The 14857-nt window shown below is 45.2% G+C and overlaps 1 protein-coding gene and 1 long non-coding RNA gene across 7 annotated transcripts in view; one reads left to right on the top strand and one right to left on the bottom strand.

Annotated features, from left to right (window-relative positions):
* Positions 1–14857, bottom strand: part of LOC129673853 (myomegalin-like) — a 186673-nt gene that overhangs the window by 157378 nt on the left and 14438 nt on the right. The window contains exon 1 of one of the 6 annotated variants that reach the window (XM_055603695.1): positions 9498–9807. The exons of the other annotated variants lie outside the window; for them this stretch is intronic. Coding sequence (XP_055459670.1) covers positions 9498–9556 — 59 coding nt within the window. The 5' untranslated portion in view covers positions 9557–9807. Of the gene's footprint in view, positions 1–9497; positions 9808–14857 lie in introns of those variants that run through there. 6 annotated transcript variants of the gene reach the window in all.
* LOC129673856 (uncharacterized) lies at positions 9845–10696 on the top strand. The gene is made up of 2 exons (XR_008719742.1): positions 9845–10257; positions 10405–10696. It is a non-coding gene; the product is annotated as an uncharacterized LOC129673856 (long non-coding RNA).

Raw genomic sequence — 14857 nt, 5'->3', positions numbered from 1 at the left:
TTTTCCTCACATCACCTTATAAGGTCATCAGACATTGAAATATATAATAAGTACCCTCGGGCTCTGAATCCTCCAGGAGACACGGAAGACGTCTGTACATATCAATCACCTGCTCTGGCTTTGGCAAGATCCCCAGGGGTGATCTCTCTGCACACTTCCAGAACCTATCTTTTGATTTCTACTTTGGGGTCTGCCAGGGCATTTTGTGGTCCTCTGTCTCCATTAATGGCTAATATTCCCAGGGTGAGGCAATTGGCTCAATCTACCTACAGTGCTACACTGCGTGTCAAGAGATTCATGTTTTTATCCCCTTTCTACTGACTTTTGGTTCACACAACCTTGCACCATTTAATTTCTTTGACTATCTTTATTGATTTTTTGAAGAGCTACATGATCCTTATGGAACTTTCAAAAAATTAAAGAAAAACAAAAATCATTTCTTAAATGTCATTACGAATTTAACACATTAAAATATTTTATGTTTTTACTTTTAATTTTGTTTCAGTTTTACTTATGGCAGATGATCTCTTCACTGCTTTTATTTTACATGGATGTGTGAGCATATGAATGTGTGTGTGTGTGTGTGTGTGTGTGTGTGTGTACACCATGGCACACATGTGGAGATCAGCAGACAACCTCCAGGAGTTGGCTCCCTCCTGTCATCATGAGTTCTAAAAATAGAACTCAGGTCATCAGGCTGAGCAGCAAATGCCTCTCCTACCCTCCGAGCCACCTCTCCAGGCCTTGCTTTTATTTTCATACTTTTAAAAGAAAAGGTTGTAAGGAAGGGCTCAGTCATCCAGAATACTTGCCGTTCTTTCAAAGGACCCAGATTTAATTCCCGTCACTCTCACAATCATCTGTAACCTTAGTTCCAGGGGATCAGAACCCTCTTCTAGCCTCCACAAGGACTATGCACACATATGGTTCATAGATACACATGCAGGCAGAATACCCATGTACAGAAAAATAAAAGGTCTTTATATGTGTGTGTGTGTGTGTGTATTGTTGTGAAGAATGTTGTTTCACAGGAAGAGTCCAGGAAAGTGAGGGAAAGGGGAGGGAGAAAGTGGGAAGATGAAGGATATGTTTAAGGGAAATTACAGATGATTCTGAAATTACAAAGAAAAAAAATCTAGAGTCTGCTATCTCCACATGGCTTGATAAAGTGTTAAGACAAAGCTTACAGAGTTCTAAGGGATTAAAAATTTTATCAAGGCTCTTGGACCGCTAAAGTACTAAGGTTCTGATAGTCTACTGAGAACATGACTGTCACAGTTCGTTCTGAGGGTGGGCTCCACAGACAGGGGGGTAAAAAGCAGACAGCCTGGGTGGTACAGGGGAACCGAGAAGCTAAAGCAAGCAATGAGGTAAACTCGGTGTTCACAGAGACAGGGGCATGTGGGGCTTCTGGGTGTCAGGAAATACATCACCAGGGTTGACATTCTTGAGGAGAGAGAATACGGGTGAAGGCACAAGCGATACCAGTGTTTGCAGGACACTCAAGAAAATTCGGTTAATGGGAAAAGTCAGTATGAGAGAGCCCCGAAGCAAGGGCATGCTTCAGGCTGTGTTAGAGTATCAGCGTCAGTCATTGGCAGACATCCAACACTAAAGAAGTGTGTATCCAAGCACAAACCACACACACTTCTTAAACAGTAGCATGATGCCAGGCTTTGCCCACCTGTTGTGCCCATTCATAAGGCAATGCCCAACAGACCTGTCAGCCGTTTAGAGAATGTTACCTGGAGAAGTCTTAATTGAAGATCTACTGAAGACTTGGGCACAGATAACCAGTCCATTGTCCAGTCAGATTAGATAATGGAAAATACCAAATAAACCAACTAGGTCCAAAGTGTAACAGAACAGGCAGAACTGGCCATAGAAAACACCAAGCACTTGCTTCCAAAAATACTTCCCAAGGGAGATAATGATGAAGCTAACCACAGAGGATGAACAGTTATCCCAGCAAAGGCAAGGCTCGGTGTGTGGGTGGGAACAACCGGTGTAGGAAGACCCACACACAGTAATTTTAGATCAGGGCGTATGAAGCGGCAGTCACTGTAGAACCAGCTCCCTAGGGCTGTTGGCAACGTTGTTCCCATGAGGTCAATAACCTGGGAATGCTCAAGTCAAGCACCGAAGGCTCCTTTCGAAACAAACACAATTTAAGTTTTACATGCTGTAACTTAGTGCACACAAATGCACATTCCTCTCTGCTACGAAACATACAATGGCTTAGCTCAAAAGCGGCACGCAAAGGATGAAACACGTAAGTCCGCAGGCAAATGTGACATTTTCTTATTCCGTGTCATAGGCATCGTAACATGTAGTGTGTATAATTTTGCTCTAACCCAAATCCACCTCTATTTTCTCATAACCATATATTATGTTTGTTACCATCTTAGTACACGATACTTCTAGAGATTAATAACCGCAATAAAGCTTTCCCCCCAAAGAGAGGTAAAAGTAGGAATGTTGCCACGGATTCGCCTAGAGATATGCCGCTTTGTGTTGATGTGCCTCAGTTTGCTCTCTCTCGCTCTCTCTCTCTGCCACATGGGGATTCATATCTTGAAAAGACATTTAAACTGTAATCTATCTTTCCTATACGTGAAAACAAAACTCACAGGAATATCCAATGTATTTTCAAAATCTGGAAATGTTTAGTCTTGCTGTTTTTCTTCTGAACATCGATTGTTTAAAAAAACAAAAAACAAAAAAAAAAAAACAAAAACAAACAAACAAAAACGTCCTCTGGAAGAAGATTCTTTTCGGCACCCAGATATTTACTGGATATTTATAGTGTTTGAAGGTGGAAAACTGCAAGGATGAAATGCAGCCAGCTCCTGCTTCCAGGGCAAAAGAAGCTTTCCCAGTCTTCTGTACCCAGCCTTGGTGGCTAAAGGAAGTGGAGCCAGCTGGGGTGGCACTGTATACCTGTGAGCCCAGTACCAGGGAGGCAGAGACAGGTGGATCTCTGTGAGTTCAAGGACAGCCTGGTCTATAAATTGAGTCCAGCCAAGGCTACACAGAGAAACCCTGCCTTAAGAAAAAATAAAAAGAAAAAGAAAGAAATGGAATGAGTGCTCTACATTTATTTTTATTTTTTATTTTATTTTTATTTTTATAATTGAGTGCTCAACATTTAGAGTAGGAAATGATTAAGCAATGTTTTATAAACTCGCATGACACGATGAATACAACGTATAGGGTAACGAGCAGAAGAGGATTGTATGATGAGGTAGGTTAACAAAAAGGTACCATAGACCAGATGGTGCTATGAATATAGGTATAGGCCATATAAATACAGGCATTCATATAGTGCTATGAAGATGCGAATTGTGAAGTTAGTTCATTATTACTGTGAAGTTCATTATAAATAGTCTATGAGCAAAAACAATTTGGCTGTGAAGGCCCAGAAAAAAAGTTATATCATATTTGTCTTGCTGACCAGAGAACTCAGAAGATACCACCAGGCAGAGGAAAACATGGCCCGAGTGCCCGGATGCTTTAAAATAGGACTGGACGGAACCACCTTGGGTCATCATGACATCTTCTTTTTAATTTTGGACTTTCATTCTAACTTTAAATGTTATTTGAATTTTTGCCCAAGACAACTCGTGAAATGTCCTGAGCCGAGGTGGAAATGTTATTTATAAGACGGATGGATTTTCACGTGGGTGGTGTCTTAAGATGTCCACTGGAATGGTGGTGCAGCCGTAGCGAAGTGAGCTCTGGGTTGAAGAAGATGCTGGGAGGAAATGCAGCCAGCGTCTGCTTCCAGGGCAAAAGCAACATCCCCAGTCTTCCGAACCCAGCCCTGGCAGCTCACAGACTTGGGGCAAGTGTTCTACACTGATCTGGTCTGTGGGAATAAAGAGTGAGAGCAGTGCCTGAGACAAAGTCCCCAAGCCAAAGCCAAGTGTAGATCACAATTAGCAAGGCAGAGATTCTCCTTCTCAAAACGCAGAAAGTTAATTCCTAGCACTGATGAATATTCAAGAGGAATCCACTGTCTAAAGACATCTCAGTAATAGAGTGAAGAAAGCAAGCATTTTCCTCCCACAAAATGCTACATGCAAAGCACCAGTCAAGCAAGACAGCGGCATCATCCAAGTGCCATGCATACTAATTTTGAACAGTAGAAAAATCACATAACCTCCTCGGCCTCAGAAGCCACATCTGTAAAATGGGGCAAAATGCCTTCTCTGGCTCTAACTATCCGTTTGTCAACAGGACTCTCCAGTATGCCACATGAATTCAATCAGGCTGAGAGTTAGCAAAGAGCAGAGCAAGTGCAACTACGCTGCCATTGGGATCTGGTAGGTACAGTAGACCTGTGACTGATGAACATCTCGTCTTACTTGAAGTTTCAATTTTGACTATGTAGCAAAGAAGTAAAATCAAATCCTGCAACCAGCCCGTTGATTTTCATGGACTTCCCTTCCCTTCTCCACATTTTCACAGACTTAGGAAGCAGATACAAATAATGCTTGCCTTCTACTGAATCTAAGTACAGCGTAAACGAAACAACAGACCAATATGCTCTTCTTTCCGCCTTAAAGGCTGCTCTCGAAGAGGGAAGGTTTTCTTTTGTGGTTGTTCGTCCAGGCAGCTTGTGTAAGAGTCACATATGTCTTGCCCCACTTACTCAGAGTCCCCATATGCCACAAGCAGGAACATTTCCACCCAAAAAGGGAAGAGAATTGGGAATGACTTTGCCAAGATTAACCAGTGTGCGGACTGAACAATGACATTCTGAGGAGGGCCACGTTCCTAATCACCAGAGCGTGTATACATGCCACTTCAAAGATAGGACTGCGGGACGGGATAACCTTGGATTATCTGTTTTACCCCAAAGTAGTCAGGAGGGTCCCTATTTGAAGGACACGGGGGTGTTTGAATGACAGGAAGAGTTGTGACAGCGAAAACAGTAGCCAGGGTGATACCAGAGCTGGATCAGTGCTCTGGGCCAGGGATGCTGAGGGTATCCAAATGCTGGAAAAGGCAAGGAAGGGTTACACCCCTAGAGCTCCAGAAGGAACACAGACCTGATGATATCTCCAGTTGAGTTTCAAAGGCGGATCTTTAGACTTTTGACCTCCAGCACTGCATACATTCTGTCATAAGCCACTGTTTTTGGAAACAGGAAACTAATACAAAAGTGGCCCTGGGTCAAATACCCACAATCTCTAAAGCAGAGGACATAGTGGGTTGCCGGTCCAGGTAAGAGAACACTAAATATTTAGAATGCCAGTCTTTCCGCCGTTAGATGCAGCACGTGAGAAAACTTAACCTCACCCTCAAATTCTCCATCATCTCTAGGAACCATTCCCTCAGCCACTCTTAGCTCTGCAGGGACATCAGTCTGACTAAAGAGCAAACCAGTGTCCTGGATGGCCAGTACGTGCATGGGAAATTTGCCGTTGGAGAACCAGCCACGCTCTCCATACGCGGCTCAGCGAAGAGACCGGCAGCAGTCAAGTAAGAAGCCGCAGTGGGAGAGAAGGTTTATATGGGGCAGGGGAGCGGCAGGTGATAGGCAGCTCTAAGCGTGTGTCCAACTGAGAACTTAAATTCCCAGCATGCTGGTCCCCTGTGGGCAGACTGAGCAAGGTAAAAAGCATGAGGAAGCTGGGTTTGGCGGCACATACCTGTACTCCTAGCACTTAGGAGGTGAAGGCAGTAGGATAAGACATTGAAGGCCAGCCCAGGCTTCCTGAAACCATTTCAAAATGTAAAACCAAAGAGTGTGGGGTTTGTGTGAAGCACCTTTTGGGCAGGGTTCTTTCCAGGACTTTCTGGAATGAAATCTGGGGCTAGAATCACAGGCTTAAGCGTATCTGTAAGTTTCAAGCCAGCATAACTACTCCTTCTCAAAACCAAGTCACCTGCAAGACACAGCTCAAGCAAAGCAATTAGACTCAGGCTTGGGAGCGGAGCATCTGAGTCTTCATTTCTTCCTCAGTTGTGTGTGTCATGCTGGACGAATGAGTCATTCTCTCTCACATCTGATTTCCTTGTCTTAAAAACTACACATAAGTCATGAGGGCTAAGAGAAATCCCAGATGTAAAGAATCAGCACCCACCGAAAGCTTAAGAAATGTTAACAATTATGGTTGGCTCTCCTCGGCATCCTTCAGGTTGTATTTTTCCAATGTACACCCATGGCAGCTACCCTAGTTTGCTTCTGTCTCTGAGATCAGTACCATGACCAAAGCAACTGGGGGAGAACAGGCCTTATCTTAGTTTACAGATTACAGTCTATCATTGAGAGAAGCCAAGGCAAGATCTTGAAGCAAAATTCAATGGAGAAGCACCACTTACTGGTTCGCTCCCATGAGTGTCTCAGTTGGCTTTCTTATGCAGTCCAGGCCCAGCTGCCCGGGAATGGCTGAGCCCTTTGTACAGAAATTAACAATTTTTAAAATGCCTCACAGATGTGGTCACAGGCCAGTCTGACCAAGGCAATTTTTCAGCTTAGGCTCTTTCTTCCCAGATATCATCGCTAGGGTTGTGTCAAGTTGATGGCTGAAGCTAGCTATGAAAGTAGCTGATGTATATCCCTGCCTTCATTTCACTCTGTTAAAATTATAAATGACTGGGGAAGGACGTAGGACAGGGGCACCATGAATTTGAGGCCAGCCTTGCTTACATACTGAGACCCTGCAATAAACAAACAAAAACAAAATTATGGATGATTCTGATATGAAGCCTTCAAAGGCAGAGCCAGCCTCATTCATGGCTATATGCTTGACATCAAGCCCAGTGTGGCTGTTTGAGCTTCTCGCTCTCTCTCTTTTAAATAGGTGTTTATAAACTGATGTGAGTTGTGAGTTAAGGATCTGAGTCAGCAGCCATCATCTGTAACTCCATGATTTTTTTCCAGCTGTGACCCACTAGTTGATAAAATAAATCGTGTCACATTCAGCATTAGTTTTTCTCAAGAAACAACATAGAGGAATCTGAGTCTAAAATCCATGACTAGAGGGCCAAGTGCGGTCACACGGAGCTTTATACGTGTATTTGGTAGCATTGTAAATACATTTCATGTGGTGGGCTTGGGCTTATTCACAGCCTGCCTGTGCATTTTGCCAGCAACCAGTATTTGCCAGTGACTAAATGTTAGCCATTCTGCTAAGTGTGTTGTAGCAGTGTAGCATTCCATTCTGTTGTGCCTTTCCCTGACCACTAGTGATGTGAAGCGGTTTTTACCATGTCCCCTTCGGAGGCCTTGTTTAGAAATCTCTTTTATAACCACCTATGAAACAATTTGGTGGTGTTCCGAAAGCTGAGCATGCATTTCCTGTTTTCTAATGATCCTGCTTCAATTTGTTTACCCAGTGGAAATGAGAACACATGCACAAAATGGCACGTACAAATGTTTACGAAACACCATCTTACTAGCTGCAAGCCTGACCCTGCCCAAGTCAACTGACGTACCAATACACAACGGACAATTAGAAGAAAAAAAATCAATCGACTACAACCTTACAAGCAAGTGCTGAAGAATCCCAAAAGTGCAAGCGTAAGCAGAAGAAGCTGGCTGTAAACTCATCGTGCCTAACTCTGTTTACATGAAGTTTAAAACTTGGTGAGATGAATCTACGGTACTCAAGTCTGGGTTCCAGCTCCCTGGGAGTCACAAGTAGAACCAAGTTCATAAGTCAGGGCTGGTTCTTGACCTGAGTGCCCATCCCATTCATACATTTCACTTATGACTCGTGAGACCTTGACACGATTACTTTGTGTGTGTGTGCATATTTGTATCTGTGCATGTATGTATGTGCCTGCGTGCACATTTGTGTGTGAATGCACATGTATGTGTATGTCGGAAGACAATCTCAGGTATCATTCCTCAGGTACTATGCACACACACACACACACACACATTTTGAGACAGTGTCTTTTACTGGTCTATTCCTTATACCACAGTCCCTGTCTGCTTTTTTTTTTTTTTTTTTTTTTTGTTGTTGTTGTTGTTCTGGGGAAAAATACTCAGGTCCTCATTATCTCTCCACCTCCACAATTACTTTTTTTTTTTAAGGTGTGAAAAACACAGATAGACGGCAACAGCCCCTGATATGCTCTCCTTTCTCCCATCACACACTCATGTGCTCTCAGCTGGCCTCTGCTTGGGTACAGCCAGGGCCAGTGATCTCCCCCATCAGGTAGCCCAGTGTTTAGACAGTGCTCCCTGCCATGGAGCCACACCTCGCCTCTCTGGAACTTGCTGCACCCATCAGTTGCTCTGTCCTTTTAGGAGAGTCTAAGCTCGTCTAATCCCCTACCACCAACTGCTCTCAGACCCTTGAATAGTGCTGGTGTGCCCTCCCCCTCTCCAGACTTAAGAGTCCCAGGTCCCTTGGCCCATCCTCAAAGCATGGCTTTGAACCCCACCCTGTCTCCTGACTGCATTTAAAAAAAAAATAATAATGGGAGGCCCCAACCAGAGCACAGTTCTCTAGGACTGACCCTTCCTTCACACGAAGAAAGTCCATTTCCTCAGTCAGTGCATCCGGTGTGAACTCGTCCTTTCTTCAAAAGCACAGTCAACTGTTCATTCTGTTGAGCTTAACGATCAACAGAAAACCCTCTTTTTTTTTTTTTTTTTTTTTTTTTGCATAATTACTGTTGAATCCTAATTTACTTTCTGGGTTTGTAGTCTATCTCGGGAATCAGAACAGTCACTTGTCCACGCCAATTCCCCAAAGCTAAATTTCGGTGAAGAGCGTCTGTTTGGGATACAATCCTCTCACACCCAGAGGCTCTTCCCCGGGGAGGGGGAGGGAATGAAATCTTAGTCTCCATACAGGGTCTCTAATCCTTGCCAGCCCCTTGAAAGGGCTTTATTTTAAAGAGTAATTAAGAAATGGTGGGATGCAAGATGGAGAAAACAGAATTCCACCACTATCTGCACAACCTGACCTACTGGAGACCCACCCTGGCCTCCGCCTGGGCAGTGGAGGCTGCTGAGAGCCCTTTCCTTTCCTCTCCCACAGGGAGCTCAGACCCACAGCCAGGAGATGAGCGTTACTGGCCTCTGTGGGTTGCTGACATGTGGCTAGGGCTGGGTGAGGTTGAGGTGGAAAACGTGGCAGGCTGAGAACGAACCTAACACGTTAAAAGTACCGGAAACTAAAGGTATCCCTGGGGAAAATCTACTGGAGTCTACTCCAGTCTTTTGGGGAAAAGGCCTCTCAAACCAGGAAAAGACAGGCGGACACACGGATACAGGCTGCAGAAAAACTTCCAGGCAACCCGGGGCGATTTTGACGTCAGGAGTAGGTGGAATGGAGAGTCACCGAGCAAGGGACATGCCCGAGAGCTGAGTGCGTGCGGGAGGCTTGGAGAGGTGGGCTGGGAACTAGGAAGACGACAGGACAGAAAAGGGAAGAACTCAGAGGCCTCTAGCCGTGGGGGGCAGCAGGGAGGGAGAACAGGGCACGGTCCCCAAGTCCGCGGGCAGTGACACGGGAGAAGCCGCTCCCTACCTGGCCCAAGTCTGCTCCATGATCCAGGCGCTCTCCTCGCTCTCGGGGGCGCCGCTCATCCGGGGGTGGCCGCAGCCCGGGAAGATGCCAAGCCTTGCTCAGGAGTCTCCAGTGCAAAAAGCCCGAGTCTCCTCCTCCTCCCCAGCTCTGCTTGGCGCCGGGTGAAGGAGCTCAGTCTGTTCTCTGCTTTTTGGAGTGAGCAGATCCGCCGCGGCCGCACCCTCAGCTAACGGTGCTCCGGGCACAAGGCAGGGACTGTTCTCCGGAGGTGGCTGGCCGCCGCCGCCGCTGCCGCCGCCGCCGAGCCCAGGCCCCGGGCTCCCAGGCTCCCAGGCTGAGACGCGACTGGCTGGCACGAGAGGCTCCGCACCAGCTGAGCTGTCAACCGCGAGGGAGCGGAGGCGGGGCTCCCTGCAGCCCAGGACCCGCCCAGGTGACAAGCCGCGGCGTGCCACACGCGCCCTCCCTCCGGCCTCCACTGCCTCCTTCCCGGGCTCCTCGGAGGAACGATGCCCGCAGAGGTGGCCTTCAACGACCCTCATCGTGCCCTCTGTCCCTCGCTCATTCCGTTGAGGGGCTTTGGGTAGAACCACCCAGCTGCAGAGGGACCTTTGGAGAGACGGTCCTCCCGTGTGCCTGCGTCACCCACCCACAGGTAACCTCGGAGCCCGAGACGGAGTGCAAGAAGGAGTCCAGCCAACTGACTTCAGGTGCACCTACTAGAACTTTCGTCTTAGGGCACAGGGAGATCCTCGGAGAGGTACGACCTGATAGTTTCACCGTTAACCCACGGACAGAAACTCGCTCAGGATGGAGCCCTGCTAACCATAACCGTGCGGCCTTATTAGCTGGGTCTCCAGCTCAAGCAAACCCTGGTGTTACACTCTCCTGACTCCTTCCTTTTTAGTTCCCACAGCAACTGGGCTCTGCCAGAAGCTCCAAGGAGGCCGAGGGCTCCCGAACACCCCACCACGTTTCAAACGCCTTAAGAGACTCAAGAGTGGCGCCCGGGAGGTGGACTCTCCACCGTGGCTGTTCTGAGATGGCTCGGAGAACCTTTCCTTCCAAGGAGGGGGCTGCCCAGCCCCTGTGCATCTACTTAGGTGTCCGTGTTTAAACAAGACAGACGTGCTGTAATGAGAGGGCTTGCCTCCCGGAGCTCTCTTTTTAGCTCTGAAATAAACCTTTTTCTTAAGTCACATGATCACTGTTATCATTAGCATCACCCCTGGCCTTTTAATTTTCGAAAACCGTTGGGCGACCGTGTTCGGCAGTGTCAATTTAGTTAAGATTTGTTTGCAAATGGCACAGTGGAGAACAGGAAGGCTCCACTCAGCCCGGGCTCTGATGAGGGCCGGTGGTACGGCCCAGAGCTGTGTTCTCCAAATTTCTGAAGACAGACGGACTAACAAGGCTCCTTCAGAAGGAATCCATTTCCTCAGGCAGCAGTGAAACTCCAGGAAAGACCTGGCATGCCTGGCCCAACTGCAAAGAGCCTGTGCGGTGGAGGGAAGTTTTCAACTACCTCAGTTTCTTGGGTTAAGTTCTAGTCACCAATAGGAACCCGGGGTGTGTGTGTGGGGGCGGGGGGGGAGTGCGGGGAGACACAGCATAACAAACACTGAAGTTTATAGGACCTGTTTGAAAACTCCCTGGTCTAGAATCTCCCAACCCCACCACTTAGTTTGTAGCTAAAACCACCCTGCTCTTGAGATTAGAATCCCTTCCTCTCCTCAATGTTCATTTAAAATGTTACCAGGACTGGACAAAACTGAGGGCCAGTTGACACTAAGCAAGGCTCCCAAGCCACCTGTCTGGAAAAGAATTCCCTGTTGCCGTGGGGGAGGGGCAGGGAGCTCAGGTTTCCATCCCTCATACCAAAGTTGATGCTATATTTAGTTGCGTCTGAAATCAAATTATGGGCTGCTGAGTTGTGGAGAGAGATTCTGTCTACAGCCAGGAGAGCCTCAGTGGAGATACGAGCTAATGTAGCCTCCTGGAAGCAAGCCTGAAAGCCAGGCTTGTTTCGTTTTGAAAAAATAAAATGCTTTTGTACAAAAGTTTATAACATATTTATTGCAGACCATTTAGAAATTACAGAAAACTATGTAGAAAAAAAGAATTATATTTGTTTTGTTTCAAGACAGGGTTTCTCTGTGTAGCCTTGGTGGTCCTGGACTTGTAGACCAGACTGGCCTTGAACTCACAGCAATCTGCCTGCCTCTGCCTCCCTGAGTGCTGGGATTAAAGGTGTGCCTCACCACGCCTGGCAAATAATTCTTAATACCTCGTGATAATCAATGTTTAAAGCTTATGGAATCTCTTCACTGTCTTTTTATAAGTGGGCTTTTTAATACATAACCCAAGTGTATTTGTGAGAATGGAAACTTATTTGAAACCATATATATGAAACTTTCATATATATGGTTTAAAAATAATTTCTTCCTAAATTTCAAAAGAAAAATACTGTCTAAATAGCACTAATCTTGCACAAATGCTTGTGTTTCTCCAGGAACATTAATTACAGCTTAGACCTACGTATTTATTATCCCCTTTCCACTTACTGTGCATTTGTTCATATTTTCAGAGAGTGCTCATATTTATCCTTCAATGATTATACAATGTTTTAATATGTTTCAATAGAATGGTAGCCTACTTAATAATATTATTTTGTTGCATAGTTGTGCCAGTTCTAATATTAGTGTCAAGTAATACTTTAGTGAGCATTTTTTTTCTGCCTCTATTCTTTCATTCTTTAATTATGCTATGGTTTGAACATATGGATTCCTCTAAAATCCTTATATTTGAATGTAAAGAGAGGCCTAAGAAATAAGGTCTTTAGGGACTAATTAAGCCATGAGTGTTATACTCTCAAGAATGGGACTGGTGTTCTCATAAAAGGCTGAAGAAAATGTCCTGTCACGTTCATCCTTCTGTCTTTATCTCCATGTCAGGATGTAGGGATGGCGTAGCAGCAAGGAGCCATCTTGACATCAAAGAACAAGCCTTCACCACACGGTGAATCCGCCTCAGCTTTATCTTAGACTTAACCAGTCTCCAGACTGTGAGAAACACATTTCTCTCATTTATAAGTAACACAGTGTAAGGTGTTTTGTTATAGCAACAGGAACAGACTAAGAATTTTTTTTTTCTTTTTGGTTTTTCAAGAGAGGGTTTCTTTGTGTAGCCCTGGCTGTCCTGGACTTGCTGTAGACCAGACTGACCTCAGACTCACAGAGATCTGCCTGCCTCTGCCTCCCAGAGTGCCGGGACTATATGTGTGTGCCACCATGCCCAGGTGAGAAATTATTCTTTTGAAATAACTAAATCATAATACTATTGCTGGTGAAATGATCCTAATTTTGTCATTCTACATGTGCTTCAATAGCAGTAAGATTTAGCATTAATTTTCAGTATGTAATAGAGAAAGAGTAGTTATAAACTATTTTTGGTATCTTTTACTACTTAGTGTATAAGCTAATGTCCTCTCATTTTCCTTTACATTTGTTATAATACTAATTAATAAGCTCCTATGTCATAGGCTTACTTGGGAAGTATTATCCAGCCTGAGTGAAATCCCTCTGAGGTGGGTCGCTCTCTGCTGGACCAGTGCAGCTTAGCACCGATGCTCAGGGCCCTGATGTGAGCAGACCTGCCCTTCATACTCAGGCACCTGTTGTTGAAGGGTAAATGGCCTGGTCCGAAGACCTCTTATTTCTGGACCCGTACAGAAGAACAGCATCTGTCTGAGGAGCATCTGTCTCCTGGCAACATGCAGCAAGAGGGACACTCACAAGGCCCTTCAGTCTTTGCTCGGAACCAGCGCACTGCTCTTTCTACCGTATCTGAAAATGACTAAAAGTGACTATGTGTCCTGCCGGTCCCTATGTAGTGTTCCCACGGTTCTTGTTGATTTTTTTCCCTCAGAGACACTTGCTAGCTTTACACCACTCCTCACCCCCATTTAAAATTAATTGCAGCACTTAGTAAATGCGTTGCCTTTACAGTGAGAGGTACTCACCGTTTCTAAGCAGAATGTTGATAGTAAGAGTTAGAATATAATTAGCCTTAGCTGCCTTCCACTGCTGTGTAGATACTAAAAGAGCAGTGTGTGCTGAGCCAAGGTTTTCAGCAACCGGGGTCTCCCAGGGGCCATGATGATCTGAGACATGCTGCCGACTTAAATGGAAATAAGGTGAAAACACGTTGCAGAAATTAAGTTCCTGCGGGGCTGGAGTTGACGCTGGGGTTAAGAACACTTGCTCCTCTTCAGCGGATCCAAGTTCAGTTCCCAGCACCCGCATGGCAGTGCACAACAGTCAGTGACTCTAGTCCCGGGGGAGCCAGCGCCCTTTTCTGACCCCTAGGCGCGCATGTGCTACACTGACACATGAGAGCAAACAGTCCCGTGCATAAAACAGCAAGATAAATAAATCTAAAATGTTTTAGATGACTTTAAAAAAAATAAAAATTTAAGTTACTGAGGTTTGGGGACTTGTTTCTGTAGCATAGCCTGGCCTGGTAGCATGGCCTGGTACTGTTTGCCACTCCCATTTTGGGATGAGACCCTTCTCTCAGGATTGCACACGTCCTTATCATGAATCTGCTCCTAGTTCTCTGTGTGTGTTGGAACAGAGGTAAACTGAATTGACGATGTTGGTCAATTCAACCAGGCACATTGTTTTTTTTTTTTTTTCTAAGTACAAAGCTTAGCTCTTAATTGGTCAGCTGATTCAAGTGATTGTAAGCCTGTCCCATGATTTCCAAGCCTCTCCTTTCTTTCAGGTCTTTTTTAATCCCCCTCTCTCTTCCCTCCAGCTTGACTTTGTGTGAAGGGGACTAATCTTGAAGTGGGTGACGCTGTGGTTTAAGTGTAACAATAAAAACATCTGTGTCTAACATTGTATCAGATTTTCTTCTAAGATAGATGTTCAGGTAAGAGTTTCAAAAATGCTAGCAGGTGTCTTCTCCAACTTCGCACTAACAGGCTATTAAAAGCAATATTATGATAAAACATGGACAAAAGAAAGATTAGTATTTTAAAAAGAGCCACTCAACTTTTTGTTTCTTGTTTTGTTTTTTAAGATGGGTCTCCCTTGAAGGCTTGAAACTCCCTGTGTATAAGCATATGCTACTATGCCCAGCTTGAGCCATTCCATTTTTGAATAGTTTAGAGCCAGACATGTTAGATTTCGAAAACCAAATTGTTTATCATCTTTCCAGACAGTTTAATCTTTCAAAATAAGAAGTGGCTTCAAGACAAAAAAAACTAATAATAAATAAATAAATATTTTAAAAATCAAATCTAAAATGATTGTGAGAGCCTTGGGGAAGGCCTCCAATGGTCTTCCATTTAAGCA

Source organism: Psammomys obesus, unplaced genomic scaffold (assembly GCF_907164565.1).
Source record: "Psammomys obesus unplaced genomic scaffold, mPsaObe1.curated_primary_1811, whole genome shotgun sequence".
In the NCBI taxonomy this organism is placed as follows: Eukaryota; Metazoa; Chordata; class Mammalia; order Rodentia; family Muridae; genus Psammomys; species Psammomys obesus.
The sequence above is the reverse complement of the archived record's forward strand: the minus strand, read 5'-3'. Positions and strand labels throughout refer to the sequence as shown.